Raw genomic sequence first — 20,236 nt, forward strand, 5'->3', positions numbered from 1 at the left:
CTCTCTCTCTCTTTAATCCATTTCCAATATCTAAATTCTTTACAGAAATTTGTGTTTGTCTCCTAGGCCCCAGCCCTTGAAGCCATGGGCTCGCAGCTGGCAGGAGGGGCACAGGGGACAGCAGAGCTGGGGATACCATGGGGGTGGCTCATCCTGGGGACACCAACCATGGCTCACACATGGGGCTCTCAGTGATGCTGCACAGTCTGGAGAGGAGCCTGCAGGGCTGAGGAGAGCAGGCAGCCATGTCTGTTCCTAATGGGAATCCCTGAAGACAGACCACACAGCCACTAATTTAATTGAAACCAGGTAGAAGGAGAGACATTCCTGCAAGGATGCAGTGAACAGGAACTGCTGGTGATGAGCTTTTTTTCCTTCTGTTACATCTTGTAAAGCCACTTTGATATTTTTCCTGTTTAACCTGATCCATTGCAAAGCTTTGAATGGAGTGGTCAGGGAAGTAAGATGCAGGTAAGCCTAATCCTGAAGTTTAAAATTACTAACAAGTAGGGAAACAGATTTGTCTGGGATCTGAGAGAAGCTCTTTGTTTGGTTGGATTATGGGATTGGAGAGGGAGCTGGGAAGCTTGGACAGAGTTCTATGACAATTCCAGACAGAATGCAGTCTCCAAAGAGACAACCAAAGTCCTGCTGGTGAAAATACCAGCTGGTTTACAGATGAACAGGAGCTAAAAGAACTGAGAAACTACATAGGAACCTGTTCCTTTGTCTGTGATCAGGTGGTAGGAAGGGCTGATACAGCTCAAGGAGCTAAAACCCAGACCACATCTCCAGGAAAGCTCTAACTAAAAAGAGAACTTTGGAGACATAAATAGGAGAGAGACAGGAAGCTTCATTCTTTCACAGATAAGAGCTGGAAAAATATCCTCCTGAGGATTTTAACTACACTGAAGTAACAGGCTGAAGATACAGAAAGATCTGTTATTGGTATTTTTCTCTAAGACTAAAAAATTATCCTGCACCTTGCATGAAGTGAGAAAGAAAAAACTGAAATATAAAGCTCAGCAGCTGCAGTGGGATTTTGTAGAAACCTTTGGATACATCTCTGTAAGACTAAATCTGAATCAAGCTGAAGGAATTCTTGTGACATGCATTTGAAATAACCACCAAGCTTGAGGATGATGAGGAGGGAAGGTGATAACACCTAGCAAAAGGCAGCTGCCAGCCTGTGGAAATCTGGGAGGAAATAGGTCAGGGGGGAAGGGTTTGAATCTGTCATCAGCCTTCTATTGCTGAACAGCTCCTGTCCCTTGGAGGGAGAGCTGAGTGTGGGACATGGCTGAGCAGAGTGTGGGCTGGGGGAGTGTTTATTTATGGCAGAGGCACAAAGCAGGGTTTCATTGCTGTGGGATGGCACAGAGGGCATGCCTGCCTGTGGCAGTGATGGTCCTGAGAAAACTGGTAGGGGATTTAGGAGCTGTATTGTTCAGTAGTGATGCAGCAACATCAACCTGGCCTGGCTGATGCTGTGCTCTGGCTCCTGCAGGGAGTGGAGCCAGCAGGGCCAGGCAGGAGAGGGAGGCAGCAGAGCTGTCAGAAACACAGCATTGAGAAGCATTAAAAGCAAATCTCCAGCAAAAAAACAGAGGCAGCTTCCTCCTGCAGCCTTGGGCACATGAGATCTGTGCTCTGTGTGCTGCTCCCTGGGCAGGGAATGAAGTTTCCTCCGTTCCATAGGTTCCTGTCTTCTCCTTGCCCAGAAACACAATCAGGGAAAAAAAAAAAAAAAAAAAAAAAAAAAAATTACTGTCCATTGCAAATGGGTTAATTTCCTGATATTCCCTCAACAGCACAGGACAAATTGCATATTTTAAGTGTAGGAACGATTTTGGGTTAGGAGGAATAGCAGCAAGAACCTGTGGATCATAAATTCAGGTCTTCAGCTCTTGATATGATATGTAATTAATTTCATAAATGAGTCAATTGTGGCTTGAAACTGTTTGTATTTCTCATCCTGTTACTCCACCTGGCAGGCTGGTTAAGAGTCTCACTTTTTAAATTATTAAAAACATCCTAATTCCAGCCTAAATGTATTTCTAACCATGAAATACAACTTGCTTTTCAATCATCTGCCTTAGGTTGATGTAGTTTACTATCACATTTTACCTTTTTCCCACTGATTCTCTTGTATAAGTCATACCTGGCTGCTTAAACCTGCTGTCTTTTAAGTTTAGCAGGTTGTTTGGTCTCTTCTTGTGGCACACACTGTCATTTCAACAGCTTCAGAGCAATCCCTTTTGTGGAATCCTCTCTGGATAAGCCACTCCTGAACACTTGTGGTTGTAATTGTAAATATCTTCCACATGGAATCTTGACAGTGCTTTCCACACTAGCATAAATATTTTATGTTACTTAAATTCTTATAGTTCAAGAACAGATTCTGGTTTCTGAATGCCTCATTTCTTCTTCTGTTTAGTGCTTTGAGACATTTATCCTTAGGTTAGGACTGGTGGGGATCTGTTCCTCTACACTGAAATGGCATTTTGTCAGGAAACTTAAGGAGCTTGTGTTGAACATGGTTTTCATTTGCTTTCCCCCTAAAAAAAAACCCCATAGATTTATTAAAAAATAGAAGTTGAAAGGAACACTTGAGTTTTAAGGAAATGACAATTCAAATGACAGATGTTACAGAAAATTTAATGCTATGCAAGATGCTTCAGGTGACTAGACAGTAAATAAAGTACAAAAGAAAAGGGAAAATAAATGTTCTTAAATAGTGCTTGAAGAATGTAGACTCAGAAGTGATGAGCTTTAGAGGCTGATTTTTCAGATTTTAACAGCTTGCTAGTTACATAAGATACAGAGAATCCTTGGCAAAGCAGTCCAGCAAGAAGGCAGAATACACATGTGGGGATAACTATCCTAAAAATAATCTGGAAGTGCTGGATGTTGGATTGGGTCCAGCTGAGATATTAGAATCAAAACCAAGAGCAGATAACCTTTTGTGGTTACCAGAAGGAGAAAAAATATAGGTCAATGTGTAGAAATAGCCTTTCATCAAGCTCATAATTTTTCTGCTTCACTTCCAAAACTTTCATCCCCTTTGGTGGCCTTGTCCAGGGAGCAAAACATGGGATCCCAAGCTGAATTTTAGAGGCTCCATTATTTTTGTATTCTGTAAATAGGATTTGTAGCAAATTGCTGTGGCAAGTGTTGTCACTGAGGAGAGTTTTATAGATCATAAGGTGACAATAGCTTTTCAATTAAGGTGCCATTAATTCAGGCATCAAAAAATCTCATTCATAAGAACCAAGTCTTGATTATTCTCCTGTACCATATTTGGTCCTAGAAATGGACAATTGGGATGTGAGTGAAGAAGCAGCAGCTCACAAACTGCAGGAGCATTCGCCATCAGAGCTTTGCAGTGAATTTGACTGCAAGCATAATTCACCTCCTTGTTTTCCCCTAGTTTTTTCTTCTTTTTCAGCTATTCCATGGCTACCCAAATCTTGTAATATCCTCTCAGGGCTGGTTTGATGGTGATGTGACCACATAGTCTGTAATGTCTGTGATTCAACTTCATAGCTGTCAGCTCTTACAGACTTTTATAGTACCTGCAAACAGCAAAACCACAGAAGTTTCAATTGCCTTTAACTGAGCTCTTGGTCATGTTGCAAAAATTATCCTATTGCTTAGAAATCTGCCACAAGAAACTGCCCCTGTAAGGCTATTTAACAAGGCCTGTGGTCCAAAATAGGTTATCTGAGTTTGACTGAAGATTAAAGGACCTATTGAATTAGGAATTCATAATTTTCCTGAGCTGGTTTAAGTGATCATAGTAATATGCAACTAGAATTTATTTTCATTAATACTCTTAGTTTTAAATTTTAAAACCGTGATTTAGTGCTGGTTGAATCTATTCTTTCTCCCATTTTTGTTTGTTTATTAATTTGGAAGAATGTTGTGGAGGACTAGCAGTGGAACTGAATTTGCATAGATAAACACAATAATTAAGAATGCTATTACACCATTAATTTAAAAATGAAATGGTGGGCATGTTAGGAAATTAAATCTTTCTGTGAGAACTGAACAGGAATTTATGGTGTGAACCAAAATGATTTGTTCTTTCTTGTAAAAGGCATCTGATTAAGGTCAGCCTGTGAGCAGAAATGGTTCCAATCTGCAACTGAAAAACTGCACCACTGTCTGCTCTAGAGATTAGAGCTGGCTTGATTTTATGCACATTTGGTCAACAGATGGTCAAACTATTCTGTGGGCATTCTGGCAGTGTAGAAGTCTGCACATCAATGACAAAAAAACATCACAGGAATAAGTAGAATGTCAGTGTTCATCTGAGTAGAATGAGCGCCCAGTGTCAGCTTCTTGAAAAGTAGTGTAGTGGGCTGACTTGGAAGGAGAAAACCTGGAATAACATCACATTGTTGCTTAATTAGCCAATGTCATTCATTGTGATAAGATTGAAAGAACAGAAAGGCCATGAGGCTCATATAAAAGATAATGCTGTTGGCCTTTGGCCAGAGCAGTTAGCTAATATTTTCTGTCTTGTTGGATTGTTACCTTAGAAATAAACAAATATAAAAAAGATACTCTGTGAATAATTCTTCTGCTCAATTTCATTTGGAAAGAATACTATACAAGTCATGTTTCTCTAAACACAGTAGAAATAAACAACAGCAGGCAGTTGCTGGTCTGATATGCCCAGGAATGCTGGCACCTTCCTCAAGGTCACTGTTTTAATATACAGTCTATCTGGCAATGTGAGTTAAGGTATTTCTCTCTCCTGCCTTTGCATCACCCTTGTGTCTGTGCCACAGCAGTGTTCCCTTCTCCAGCCCCTATTCCATCTGGGCTGTTTTTCCAACTGTCTCAGGGGACTGAGACTGCTTGAAAGGAAAAGAGCAGAAAATCTGAAAGGGAGAGAGAAAAACTGTTGCAACACAGCTGAAGGAGAGGATGTACTGGGGTGAGAATCTGTGTGGGGATCAGGGAGAAATGTGAGGATCTTTGGCTGGAATTTTCACCATTTTTAGTTGCGAAATCCAGTGGTTTTGTTGTTGTGTCCATCACTGCTCCTCTGGTGTTTTGATCCTTTTCCTCCTCTTAGCCACAGCTGAAACCAGCCTTACTCCCAGCCCTGCTGTTTGTGATCAGCCTTCGTGACATCTCCTAAGCCCATGGGATTTAATTTCTGACCCACCTTGAATAGGGCAGTGTTTCATAGGTGCCTTCCCTTTTTCCTATGGTGGGAAGGAGCAGAACTCCTTTTTCTGAGCAGGCTCCATTTAGCAGGGTGGTGTTACCATCAGTTTAACATTCCTGATGAATGTGTGTAGATTAAAGATGGCTTTTGATGGTGCCTATTAACAGCTTTTAAAATGGAAGTGCAAACCTGTCTCCTTGAATAGAAGGAGCTGCTGTTGATTGCACTGTCCTGGGGTGGTGGTACCAGACTGGAGCTTTTGGCACCTGTTTGAAAGGGCAGAGAGGGTGAAGGTGTTCAGCTGCTGTGCCCCCATGGACCAAGGCCATGGGCACAGTGTCCCCATAGCAGAGATGCCATGGACAGCCTGTCTGAGCTGCACAGACCCCAATGTGGCTCAGAACACAGCTGTGTGAAGGGTTTTTAACCTGGCTGCTCCCAGAAGGCAATAATCTCATCGTGGTGTTGTTTGCACTGTTAACAAGGTGATGTCTTTTGCACACATTTGGTTTTAGTTTAGTGACAGAGCTTGGGTAGGATTTAAACAATACAACTAATTACTGTGCATATTCAAAAGATAAAAGAGTGCCCTTAATGTGTTATTCATAACATGGAGCATGAGAACATTATGAGGCTAGGATTGTCTTTAAATATTAATTTCATGGTAGCCATGGATGCATTAGGCTCTTGTAAAGAGCAAAAACACTGAATGCAACTCTTAAAATTTTTCCATGCAGTTGACTTTTATAAATGTTTTTATTCTCTAGAATGGAGGAGACAGTGAGAAATCTGCTGCAGAGCCAAGGATCCCCAGGCCAGCATGGAGAAGGAACTGTCAATATCATGAAGGTATATCAGGTATTAGTGACTTATTACCTGTTTTCTCGTGATAGAAAAGTTCTTTAAAACAAAAATCCCACTGCTGAAACAAATATCTGGCATTGTTTCCTCTGTTTGTTTATTAATTATGAATACTTGTAAGTGGTAGCTGGTTCAACCTACATTTTCCCAGGTGTTCTCTCAGCAGAGTTGAATGTTTTTCACTTTTATTGTCCTTGTGTTATCTGCTGTTGCTGCTCCTCATAGTTCACAGAGGACAAAGAAACTAGTTTTGAAGCCTTTATTAAAACACTTAATATTTTAAGTCATATGTTCCAGCATCTCTAGTAAACATAGGTGTTTTTGACAAGTTGACCTTCAGATTGTGATGGATAATTTTACCACTCATGTTCTTATTGGGTGTGGGGATCCTTATCAAGCTCCCCAGTTTCATATCCCTGCTAGTGGCAGGTGCATTTTATCAACTTCACTGGGGGTAGAGAGTGTCTCAGGACAGAGTTTAGGAGAGAAAGATTTCAGAGGTTTTTCAAAGGGAACCAGGTCTGTTTGTAAGACAGAAGAGCTTTACGTTTCCCTGACAGACTGTTGCATTCAACCTAAGATGGTGGAAAACCTTTTAATTTAAGAGTCTGGAAACAGGAGTGAGATACATCTCAGTTAATCAAATATCAGGCACATGAACTCTTAAAAATATCACTTCTACTTAATGAAGTCAGTCCTGTGCTGTATCTTTTTAAACAGAATAAGCATTCTTATAAAATACTGAAATAATATATTAAAGTCTATACCAGGTAGTGATCCATCAGATAAAACACTTTTCAAAATTTTGAGTTATATTAGTTCATTCTTACAGCTGATGGATCAAAAATACAGCAGTATAGCTAAACAAAAATGTATATTAAAGAGTATTTATCACTGTAATTACATTTTCATTTTCAGCTTGGGTTGAAGAGAAAAGAATCTTTTAGTTTAACCTTCAATGTAATCAAATTTTCTTGTTAAAATGATAGCCTGTAAAATTTAATTTCAGGACAAATTAAATTTTTTGTTGAGGTTATAATAGAACATAGTTCTTTTAGAAACTGTTGACAAAGGCATCTCTATTTTATGCACTATCTTTTTGGGGTGCAAAATTGAAACTCAGTTATCTTCTCTTATTCCTGTATGGGTTTAAATCCATACATCCTGCTCACTCCTGTCACCACACAGGGGTTGTTCTGAAGTGGGCTTGATGTCAAACTTGATGTCAGTCTCTCTTCGAGGTGGATTACTTGTCTGCCCCTCTCTATTCATAACAGACATCTGGGATGATTTTATTATCTGCTTTTCTCTGTGCTGTCTTACTGTGGAAACCCCAGTAAGGTGGTACCACAATTAGGCTTCAGCTTCTTTGGGTTTTGTTTTTGAACTCTCAAGAAAAAAAAGAAAAAAAAATACTGCATTTGTGTTACATAGAACTGAGAGTTTGGGGTTTTCTCAATTTTTCTTTTGGGCAAAAAACTGGAAAAAAAATTAGCTATGTGGTTTTTGAAATTGGAGATTTTATACTGCTTTCCTAGAGGGCAGATAAGGCAATCATTCCAATTTTGGTGCTTCTATAATTCTGTGTAGTTTTTTTCACTATCTTTATTTAGTTCTTAATTTATCAGAGAAAAAAAAAAAAAAAGAGAATTTGAGTATGATCTTGAGCTTTCTTCTCCTTCTGGGCCACACTGATATAGATATTCATTGTCTCCAGCCAGGTAGGAGAGAGGACACTGTGGTGTGCTTTGTGTAAAATCATTGGGTTTATTTTCTGATCAGCAAAACAACAAGGCACTTGTGCCCAGATGCAAGAACAGTTCTTCATTTTCCTTCAGCTCTAGCAAATGGACACCTTCTGTTCCTTTCTCTCAGGACTCAAGGTTTTGTTTGAATTTGATGGGTGGTACTTTGGGCTAACTCCTCAAACTGGAGCTTTTCTTTCTTTCAGAGTGAAGCTTTTTCTGTCCCAGGGCCTTGAAACACCCATATTCCTGTGTCTCTGGGATTATTTTAGTGCCTAACAGCTTCCTTCCCTTCCTGTCCTCTTCTTGTTTCTGGGAACATTTTCACTCATGATATCTCTCAGCTTGTTTTTTAGCCATTTTCATTGCTTGAGTATTGCCGGTATGCAATCTTCTTTGCTTAGGAATTTCCTCTCCTAGTCCATGACTCAGAAGCAATGGGTTTTCATCTCCTGGAGGAATAGGTAGGCTGCTGCATCATACACCAGTCTGTGGCTGGTAAAACAGGTCAGGGATGCAGAGCACTTTTGTGTTGTGAGCATTGTGGCTTTTTTTCTTTCTGGATGTCTTTTTGAGTCATCTATCCTCAGGTCCCTTTTGTTCACTTTTATGAAAAATGTGAACAAATGGCGTTTTCTTTCTAGGAATTTCAAGGAATGGCTGCATTGCTATAGCCTGGGATGTAGGTCAGAGATGGGGTCACTGGATGTGGGTTTGTTACAGTCACACAGTGAAAGCTGGGCAGTGACCACGGGTCACAGACTCACCTCATACCTGAAAGGCTCCTCAAAACAGGCACTTGGCAATGAATCTCTGGCCTGAAATGTTTACAAAGCATTTTAATATTGAGAAATATATTAATGAAGCTTTCTGTGAATCATTAATATGTTACTGAAGCCAGCTGTGTGGAAATTATGGACACACGCACCATTTAAACAGATGATGGATCTTAAATCAGTGCTGTGTCCAAATTCAGCAAGATACATCAATATTGCAACAAAGACATTTCATTTGTATTCCTCCAAATGTACTCAGGCAGTTTTTTGATATATTTATGAGCATAATTCACAAATAGGAATAGAACCTGAAATGTAAAACCCAGGTAATGTTCCTTAAAAACACCAAATGTAAAACCCAGGTAATGTTCCTTAAAAGCACTGATGTATTCAGGTTTTTGGGAACGTGATAACTGTATTATCAACCTGTGTTTGTCAAGGAAGTTTAAATGAAATTTTTATGTTATATTCATATGCATACAGAAACCTTATTGAATGTATAACTACTAACATTGTTCCGAAAGCCATCCTCTACAATCAGTTACCTTATGGAACATATCCTGAACCTCACATTTTATCTGTGATTAGTGTGATATCATCAAAAATGTTTGATTAGTTGGTTCAGTAGAGTAAGAGATTTTAGTGCAGATTCAAAATTCTGTGTTTCATAAAAAATGGGGATAAATTAGGTGATTTCCAGTGTGACTTACCAACATATGTCCCATATTCTTTGACACAGAGGTGAAGTTTGTTGAAGTAAATATCTGAATATCATAAAAGATAACTGCACATAAAAGCTTTTGATCTGTTGAACATTGTCTATATAGTTTTTTTAACAAATATAATTATTGTTCTGGGATGTATGAAATCGAGTTATTATTATAATACCAGTATGCCTGACTCCAGAATAAATATTCTTGCTAATGAACTTTAAATGTTGCAGAGTGATAATGTTAGAATCATAACAATAAGAAGGTGAAGCCTAAAGCATGCAGTGTTATTGCAATATTTTGTTAGGTCTTGCCAGTATTCTTACTTAAGGCAAAATACTCCAACTCTTTCCATAGAGCTACATGCCTTATGGGATTTTAATTTGCTGGACTTCCAGATGAGTTATGTGATTTCTTTTGGGTGAATAAATTAAGATGCGGGATTGTAAATAAAATTCTCCTTTGTTATAATTTTACATAATAATAAAGGGAAAAATTGTAATGAATGCTTGCATAAATGTAGACAAGAGTGCATGTTATTTGAATAGCCTTAACCACCATATTTTTACTTTAAATTTTATTTGACTAAAAGACTCTACTATACATTATCTTTATGGTGTTTCCAAGAGACATTGACCACCTAAAAATAAGGTCATGAAGGGCCAAACCAAGAGCTCATGTATTCCCCAGAAATAACTGTGTGCAGTTCCTGAACCCCAGACTTTAAACTAATCACCCCACAGACTTTCCTTCCTGAGCTTGCCCTTGAGATTTGGCTATCATAAAACTTTCCTGTTTGATCATGATGCTGGATACTCTTACTAGAGTCTTACCTGATTACAGATCACTCAAAGACTGGAAGGGGTTTTTAACTCATTTTGACTTTGTCTGTGTACAGTGATTTAAGTAGATGAGGAAGAGAATTTGTTGTAAGTTCACAATTTAATATCATTCTGAAATTGCCCACATGAGCACTAAAGCTCAGGACAGACATGGTACAGTCACATTGGGGAGGTAAAAACATACACAAGTGATACAGGCACACTTCAGGTGGCATTGTTGGCCACATCAACCCCAGTTTTTGTCTGCATGCTTTTGTGTTACTCAAGTGTGGAGCAGTTGTTGTGGCTGTCACTTCTAATTTGCACAGCCGTTGGTGTCAACAGCTCTTTCACGAGAGGAAAAGCTGTAACCATTGGCAATATAATTTTATCTTAACACAAAAATTATACAAGCTTATTGTTCAGGCCATTGATATGTAACATTTTACAGATAGGGGCATGGCCATGAATTGAAAAAAAGGCACTAGTTGAATTCCCTAGCTAAAATCCACGTAGGATTTTTAATGCTAACCTCTATTGCAGGAAGAGGGTATATATCCTTAAACATCTGTCTCGCCCTCAGGGGACTTCATGAACCAAGCCTCCTAAGCTGCTAGGGAGTACATCCTAGGCAAATATTGGCAGATTTGTGTCTCACAGAGAAGGGCAGAGACGAGCCATCCTCGCTCTTGGGAGCTCCACTGGAAATCTGGGATGTTAAGGACGCAAGCATTTGCTGTTGGACTGCTTTTCCATACAGAGAAATCCAGGGATAGCTCAGTAACAATTTAATACCTTATGGCTTTTTATAGATTTGCACCATGATGCAAAGATTTTGGTAAATATTTAACCAAAATGAGGTTGGGTTCTCTACCCCCAAAAGAGGGTGATTGTGCTTCTGAGGCATTGTTCAAAATTTCAGTTTTGTTGCAAAGAGTTTTCCCCTTTTTGTTGTTTGTGATACCGAAGCTCATCAATGGAGTTGTGTGTAACACAGCAAAGCCTCGTAAGTGAAATGTGCCATTTGTGTGCATGTTTGTCAGAAAGCAGGCTGTTCTTTCTTCCCAGTTGTGGAGTCACATTTTTTGTGTTGTAAGAGACCTTAAAGATCATCTCATCCCACTCCTTGCCATGGGCAGGGAAACTTTCCACTGGACAGGTTGTTCCAATGCCCATCCAAACTGACCTTGGCTACATCTCAAAACAAAGAACTACCAAATTAAAGAGAAAGGAAACAAGGATGTCTGTACTGACACAAGAGTTACCCACATATTTGATTATATCCCATCACCCACAGCTTTTGCCTGACTGACCATCTTGCTTGCTATTCTTGCTATTCTGTTGAGAATGCAAAGCCAGTCCTTGAAGTACCAAGTTTGGTGAAGGATAGATGAGGTCTCCAGATACAGATCTACATTTTCACAGTGCACAGGGTGCCATTATGCTACCACTTTAATCCATCACACATCCTCTAGATATCTACAGTATCAAGAGGCCAAGATTGACTGATTTGATGGTACTATATTGTATTACACTGACTATAATTCTAGTTTACATTTCTCTCTTCTATACTGTGTTTCTGTTTTTTGCTGTATCTTACTTCTGTTTCTAACTTTGGGAATGAATCCACAAAAGTCACCCATTGCCTGAACACGAATGTTTCACTTTCCCCAAATGAATGAATTTATACATGGTCAAGTGGATTGCTCTCTCCCTACTTCCCCATCTCCATAAAAGATACTATTCATTCTGCATTTTGACATTATTTCCTTGATATTTTCCAATCAGCAGTAAGCAGCACTAGTTATAAAATTTTTAAAAGTTGAAAAAAAATCTAAAATTTTGGTTATTTTCTAAGATTAAAAAAAAAGGGTAATTATGCTGAATTCACAATCATTTTGTCTTTGAAAATTATTTTAACAAAAGCACTCACTTAGCAGTTCACCAGTAAATTTATTTTGGAAAGAAAGTGTTCTTCTGATCAGGAAAAGTTAAGAAAGTTAATCTGAATTCCAGTAATGTACTTGAAAAGTTGAAGTTTTGATCTAATCTGCAATGATTCTTCCTACATCTTATTTTTGCATGAAGATGAATTCTGATTTTTTTTCAGAAGTTTTCTTACACTGCTGGGAGACATAAAACTGTTCCCTGGCACTTAAAAAAATTTCCTGGTAATGGAATAATATACCAGGTTTTTTCTTCCTAATCCCATGGGTAACTTCTTAGGTCAGCTTCTGCAATTGTGCTTATGGTGAGAACTAGTCAGCTAATCACTGATTTCATTCCAAAATACTTTGAAAGGAAAATTGACTTATTTCTAGCAACTTAAATCCAGAGGAATTTCTTTTTGCCTCAATTGCTGTTACATAAAATTTACTAAATTTGAATTTCAGAATAGTTTGGCTTATTTCTAGTTCAGTCAAAGGAAGATATTTTAATACTATAGCTTTAGTCAAGTGTAGTTACTGTAATACATACAAACCCTTTCACAAAAGATTAAATGCTACATACAGCTTTCCTGGAAGGAAAGATTACTACGTTAAGTATGATAGTATAATGAACCAATTTCTAAGGGAATATCTGTGTAAAAAATCACAGTGAATATTATTCTCCTATTACCTTATCTAGCTACATGAAGAAGGAGCAGCTGCTTAGAAAGGTTCTTTTTTTTTTTCCTGCTGGTAACTTTGCTAATCAGTGTGACTGAAGGTTTCCATTTTGAGCAGGAAAAAACACTGTCCTGCCCCTGCTGAGCCTGAAACCTGGCCTGAGGTTTCAGTCCTGGTTCCTGCTCTGCAGTGCCAGAGGTGGCTCTTGATGATGGGAATTCCATTCTCAGGGGCCGGAGCTGGCACTGCAACCTGGGGACAAGAAATCCTATCTCCTCCTGCTGATCTGAGGAGCACATTCCATCCTCAAGTGCACTCTGAAGGTTTTCTGCTCTTTTCCAATCTGAACTTTTTCAAAAGAAATATGTTTGTGCTGCATGGAGCGGCCAATAAAAGCATCATTGGGAAATTTATTAATGCTGCTGCAGAGCTGTTCAGCAGGGATGATAGCTTGTACTGGTGGGGAGTGTTCTGAGTGGAGAATAATGTGGAGAACATTTAGATTGATACAGGGGTGGAGGGAGGCACATATCAGAAACATAAAGTATGAACTTGCTCCCCTTATCCATCACTAGTGTTTAATCTAGGGAATGCTGCTGCTCGCTCTGCTTACTTTGGAAGTGAAATCCAGAGATGAAAAAGAAGAATCTAATATGTTTTTCTGACAAGGGTAATGTTAAATCATGAACAATTTGGGATGTTTCTGTAAACTTTTGTGATATGTTGCATTCCTTTGTTTACCTTCAATTTTGGTCAGCTTGTTCTGAACAAAACCTGTTAGCTAAACAAAAATGTATTATCATTACACTTACTGATGTGCTGTCTAAAGCAAAGCTATATTTTAGTTTCTCCTTCCACTGGGAGAAAAGAAAGCAAGAGAAAACAGCTGAATATATAGATAAAAGCAAGGAAGGTTAAGCAGAAGTCATATTTGTAGCCTTATACTCAAAGATAATTCCAATTGCATATAATTTTAGTTGCATTTATTTTTTTTCATATTGGAACTTGCTTGTTCAGTTATGATTTGGTTTGTATTTTTTTTCAGGTCTGGATTATTTTGTTTAATTGGATTCCCATTGGGAAATGAAGAAAAATATTAGTTTTTTTAATTGCATATAGAAAAATGTATTCAGATCACAGAGATATCTCTGGTTACTCTTATACTGAGAGTCCTGCAGGACACACTTACTTCACCTTAGACTTATGTATCTTTTACCCATCAGGTTTTGCTAAATGTGAATGGTTATAGAGCATATCAGAAGGTACTGTGAATTTTCAAAGGGTATATTTAGGAAAAATCGGCCGTGGTGGGGGAGAAAGAGGAGCAAGGTGACACTGGAAAACAAATTTAAACTTGTTGGAATGTTAAGACTGTGGTGCTTGGAGCAATTTCTGCCTTTTTTCAGCTTGTGCAGTCAGACTGAGCTATTTGTGCATAGCTTGAGGCTGCTTTTTTAATGAAAGTACAAGTAAACCCTCATCTAAAGCTTTTATCTTCATCAACAGTCTAGAAATTCTTATTTTATGGTGCTCACAGTGAATGGTGTTGAGCACTAGGAGGTCTGCACTGGAAACAGTGCTAAAAAGACATCATCTGAGAATGCATCAAGTCTGTGGAATGGTCTGGCAAGGAAAAGCATTCACAATTTATAAATACACTGTTGTGGTTTGACTGCAGCTGGCAACCAAGCCCCATAGCCCAGAAAAAAAATTCAAAACCCCAGAAGAAAAAAAAAAACAAACAAAAAACCCAAAACCCCAAACCCCACAAGAAAATCAGGAGGGTAAAAGTGAGACGGCTCTAACTATCTGCTTGAAAAATCATTGTGTGTATTGCCTTACGGCAGTTTTATTACACTGGCGCTTTACAGCACCACCTCTTTTACGACAGTCGCGCTTTACGGCAGTTTTACGACAGTCCCCCTTTACGGCCCCACCCCTTTTACGACAGTCCCGCTTGACGGCTGTTTTACGACAGTCGCGCTTTACGGCAGTTTTACAACAGTCGCGCTTTACAGCAAGCCTCCCCAGCCTTTACACATCAGCCTCGTTTTCCACAGATCTCCAAAAAGCCCTCAAAGCCCTCTTCTGGCTCCTGTGCCACCCCTGCTACTCACTTCAATCGTCTTTCCCCACACATGGGCCTGATTCACTCCTTTCCTTCCTGTCCCAGGAAATGGTAATTTTTCCTTGATCTCTAGTGGCCTCGGGAGCACGCCTGTGCCAGGGTGTAAAGAGTCCTCTGAACTATGCTCATGTGTTGAAATCCCAAGCACACTGAATCCAAGCCAGCAGAAAAGGGAACACTCTTCAAAATCTATGTTGAGCATATCTGTTATCTGTGTTGAGTTTCCTTTTAAAATTTTAAAATAGATAATCACTTTCATTCATCCTCAACAGTCATCAGTATCATCTCAGATAAGCAAAATGGGAAGGATGCTAATTAACATAATATACATACAGTTGAGCCTTTGTTTGCCAAGAGACATGAATTACCTTATCTAGCTAGAAGAAGAAGGAACAGCTTCTCAGAAATGTTCTTTTTTTTCCTGCTTATAACTTTGATAATCAATTTAACTGAAGCTTTTCATTTTGAGAAGGACCCAGGAACAAAGGAGCTCCTGGACACTGCTCTGCCACTGCTCATGGGTTGAGAAAATAATAGTTTAGTAATGGAAATGTTAAAACAACAACAACAAATTGTGATGGAAAGGGAGATAGCAGAGGGAAATAAACCCCAAGAAAGAGAAGTGATGCAAATGTAAGCAGCTGCTCACTCTCTGGTGTCCAGCAGCCCCTGGGCAGTGTACCCCTGCCCTGTATGGCTGAGCAGGATGCTCCATATGCTCTGGGACATCCCTTGGGTCACCTGGGCTCAGCTGTCCCTGCTGTGTCCCCTCCCAGCTCCCTGTCCCCCCCAGCCCCTCACTGATGGGGTGAGGAGCACAAAAGCCCCTGGGTCCGTGTAATGTAGGCACTGCTCAGCAGGAATGGAATATCTTGGTGTTGTCAACACTGTTTGCAGCACAAATCCAAAGCACATAGCAGCTACTGTGAGAAAAAAGAGCTGTAGCCCAGCCAAAAGCGGTGCAAACACAAACAATTCCGTGTGTGGATTGAAAATTGCAGTTTGGGTTTGGAGGGAGATCTGCCTTGATTGTAGAAAGTGTTGGAGTGTGTGGTGTAGTGTACTCAGATCACCACATTCACTAAAATCTAAGATAACTGCTCAGTAAATATCTTATTTACAAGGTCCTGTGGAAGCTCTGGGCACACCACAGAAAGCACCAAAGTGTTTTGAGGTGTTATCAGCATAGTTTGGGTTCCACATAGACTGGGTTCTTGCATGCCTGTTACCACTGTCTCTCTATAAGAATAGTTAATATTTACATTGTGAATATTTTTGGTTTTTTTTCCTTAGTTAAGTGGTTTTCTGCAATCATAAGCACTATTTAATTATATATCTTACATATATTTTATTCTTGGTTGATTAATGTGTGATTAAAGTGTGGTTTTAGAAAATTGCAGGCATGACTATCAGAAGAATTTGAATTTGCTACCATTGTAAAGCCTTTGTCTCTAATAAATTTCAGAGTTGAAGAATTAAAAGGAATTCAGAAAAGAAGATCCCACTCAGGCATCACAATCTGACACCCAAAATTGAAATAGAGATCTTTTGTATCTGAGAGATCCTTACTGAATTGCATCTGAAAAACTTCACTTCTCTGAAGGACCTGTGCTTAGCACATGAAAATGATCTTTAGCTCCTACAAGCAAAGATGTCATTTCTAATTATTACTTATCACTTTCCAGACAAGCAGTTCATGTCATCCAATACTCTCTGGGAAAATCAGCATTTCAAAGATGTTGATCTTTTTTAATTCTTGTTTGGTTCAATCAGATTTTTTGTCACATGTGCTTGTGAAAGAGTACTTGTTTATAATCAGTGCTCTGGATCCCAGATCCAGTTATATCATTATTAGATTATGCTATCTTGTAATATTGTAGCCACTTGTCTAGTGCCTAGTCATAGTTTTCACCATAAAAAAGAAATTCTAGAATAATCTTTGCCAGCTACTTTTTTTTTGTGCCTTCTGATGTTTACTTTTCTTGGTTTGCAATTTTATAACTGCAAATTTAAATATTTTTAAGTGAGCTCTCTTTTTTTTCCTTCTCCTTTTCCATGTGTGCATATGTGTAGTATTATTCCTAGAAAGCATCTTAGAAAGAAGAAAGGGCTGATGGTACTACCAATAAAACTTCTAAAGTAACATAATTTCTGAAATAATAGTTAAGAAATAGCTGGATAAGTATCCGTTCAACACTTCTCTTCCTTGAGAAGGTGACAGTTCTCACAGGAAAGACATCCCAATGACTAATTGTTAGGGTTAGCAGCCTTTTGCCTTTCTTGGGATGAAGAAAGAGGTAATTTCTGAAACAGGCAGTTTGTTCTCTTATCTTCTGAAAGCTTCTCTATGATCTTTTCCATCATTGTAGTTACACTCTGTTTATCAACAGTTGAAACACCTTCTTGTTCAATATTCTGAAAGGTAGATGAAAGAGAGAAGAGAGAAAATTGGCTTTACATTCCACAGTTTCCAGTAAATTATCATTTGCAATTTCAGGAGGATTTCCTGCTGTCTTAATTTATTGTTCTTACTTTATTTATTAGTGGAAAGAGGGAATAGTATACTGCTCTCTCCTAGTTCAGCTAACAGAAATCCAGCTTTCTGATAAGTCTCAGTCAGGCCTCTGCATTGTCCAGCTTCATAGGTCAATGTCTTTAGTGATTTATATCTTTCCATTGATCCTGGATCATGGTTGCCATTCCTGGGCTGTAGGAACTGTTTCCATCCCTTTTTTTATATGGGCCATGGGGCCCATGGTGTTTCATTAAAGGGTTCATCATTACTGGACTGCTTGTTTGATTTATGAAGCAAACTGAGTACTTAGGAATAATGGTCAGGGCAGGATGTCATTTATGATTTGCAAAATGCTGTTGGTTTCAGAAGAACAATGGCAGTTTAAACCAGCCTGAGAAGCTTACACAATGTGGGGCTCCATTGTAAGTTTCTCATTAATTTCTGTGGGAAAGGGTCTACAGTGAGCAGCATAATCCTAGTTTCAGTAAGATTTGAATTTTTAATATTTTTATTTTCTCTTTGTTGACACAGAGCATTAGAGAAGTGTATGAGCCTTTACTGCAGAATTCTTATCAGGTGCTGTATTTGCATCCTCTCATGGTACAAGCATGTATCTTAAACTCATTGGTCTGGGGAGACCCAGAGTGGAGTTATTGCTTTTTCTTCCTCTTTTTTTTTTTTTTTTTCTTTTAAGTTGTTTTACTTCCAGAACACCATTTCCAACTGTTACCTTTTCCCAGAAATTGAACTGCACTGATCAGCAGGACAGCACTTACTCTGCCTTTGCTGGGCATTGCACCTGGGGAGGATTTTGTTATTCACTTTGAACACAGCCTGCCTGTAACGGTGCAGTATATGAGGCATGAGCAGGGACTGCTCAGGAGTGGCAAAATATGCTCTTTATTTGAGATAACACCAGAAGTGTAGGAATTCAGGGAAAAAACGAGTAAGCTGCTTTACCCCATTGTTTGCTGCCTTCAGCATGCTCACTCCAGAGCCCTCCGTAGGATTTGTCCAGCATTCCCCAGGAGATGCACATTTCTTCCCCCATCACTCAGCTCCTTTGATACTAACAGATTTTGCACACTCAAGAGGTTTCTGTTATTCCAAAAGCCTTTGTCACTCTAGGGATTTGGCTTTTAGCACAAAGGGTGCTTTCCAAATCCCTGCTTGCTTTCTGGAGTGTGGATTTTCCACTCTGCCCTCACTGGACATCACCCAGGTGGAACTGGTGAATGTGATGGGGCAGTCCCCTCAGCACATGGGATGTCTAAGCACAGTTTCTAAGGTTGGAAGTTTTTCCTCTGTTCTGCACCTTTCCCATGGCTGGAATGCTGGAAATCGTTTATTATTGCTTAGCAGTAACTTCTTTGGGACTATGTGAGCTGTACTTCAACACTCAGGCAGAGGTAACAACAGTAAGTGTCATGAGGTATTCAAGTGCACATCAGAGTGAAATTGGATGTGTGTTCTGATTATGCCACTAGTGTGCAAAGTTCATCTAATTTTGTAATTAGAAGATGAAGAGGTTACTTTTTTTTTTTGTGGCTGGGATTTACTCTATGAGAAGCTGCATTACTCCACTTTCTGTAATGAAATGTCATAACCTGTGCTTTCTTCTACTTGTCCTTTGAAATTGCTGCCCTGAGTTTGTGCAGCAAAGGTGACCCTGTGCATGTGTTTATGTTTTCTTCTATTGTTAGCCACATCCAATTCATGTCACATCCCCTCCTAAAAATAATAGTTTGTATTTGAATTGCATCAGAGATATACCTTTGTCATTTCTTTCCCCTGAGTTCATTGAAGTGTTTTATCTCAATGCACTCCTTAGGGCAACTTGAAGCAAAAATGGTTTAATGGCTCTTTTACAGATACTTGATTGTTGCATCACTGGGTAGCAAGAACAAAAAAAAAAAAGCCCAAGTACTATATTTATGTTTCCTTTGTGATCAGGATAGCAGTAATGTCAGAAACCTGATGGAATGGCTCTTTGACATCTGTGTTTTGGGGCTCAGAATGAGATATTTACACATGGTTTGTGTAAGGGTGTTTATTAATTACGCCCATAGCATATAAAACTAATTCCTGATTAAAGTTTTAACATAGTAATAGTCAATTTCTAAGCTAGTTAATATTTTTAAAAGATATTGTTGTGAATGTGATCCAGACTGCTGATTTTTAATTCAGCTACCTATGTGGGGTTTAGTAAAGACAATGCCTTGCTATTAACTCTCAAACAGTTGTATTTGCACATTATTCAAGCAGGATCAGTTCTTCATGAAGATGCACACTTCTGTGCTTAGAAAGATTGCATGTTGTATAGTATTTATGGGGAAAGCATCTCAAATCTGGGGTAGCTCAAAGATCATGAATGTCTGAGCTTTTGTACATAATTATCAGAAAGGCACACAAGGACTAGATGCTCATTGAAGGAATTCTCCAGATTTGTTCAGACACCCAGTATTTAATGTTGACTTACCTCACATTTTCCATTCTCAAGCTGCTCATGAGTTGTCAGACTGCATCTGCTCATGCAGGTAGAGAAGGTAATTTGCAAGGTAGAGCCAGTCCCTCCTGTGCTGTGCTTTGATGATGGGTCACTCTCAACATCTGAGGAGTTCTCTTTTTCCCCTTATGCTTGCATTGTCATTTTGGGCAGTGTTTTACATTGCCTGCTTCTAGTCTTGGTGTTTCTCTGTCTCAGTCTCTCTGTGGGCAGAGAGCTTGGAGAGATAATTATTGGAGATAGCAGGATTCACTGTTCAATCCTATGATTTCTACAGAGCTCTGGTAAAACTCAGCAGCCTCTCAGCAGCTGCAGCTGGTACCAGCTCAGGCTGACTGACTGGAAATAGACTGGGGCACTTCTGAAAGTTTTGTTGTCAGTCT

The 20,236-nt window shown here is 39.1% G+C and overlaps 1 protein-coding gene across 6 annotated transcripts in view; it reads left to right on the forward strand.

Moving 5' to 3' along the window:
* The window catches only part of NCKAP5 (NCK associated protein 5), a 223,919-nt gene that overhangs the window by 87,368 nt on the left and 116,315 nt on the right, over positions 1–20,236 (forward strand). For all 6 annotated transcript variants that reach the window (XR_012581905.1, XM_074547930.1, XM_074547932.1 and 3 more), the window contains exon 4: positions 5,950–6,040. Coding sequence is in view for 5 of the 6 variants with exons in the window: in XM_074547930.1 (XP_074404031.1) it covers positions 5,950–6,040 (91 nt within the window). In the remaining variant the exon portion in view is untranslated. The remainder of the gene's footprint in view (positions 1–5,949; positions 6,041–20,236) is intronic.

The sequence above is a fragment of the Zonotrichia albicollis genome, chromosome 10 (genome assembly GCF_047830755.1).
Source record: "Zonotrichia albicollis isolate bZonAlb1 chromosome 10, bZonAlb1.hap1, whole genome shotgun sequence".
In the NCBI taxonomy this organism is placed as follows: domain Eukaryota; kingdom Metazoa; phylum Chordata; class Aves; order Passeriformes; family Passerellidae; genus Zonotrichia; species Zonotrichia albicollis.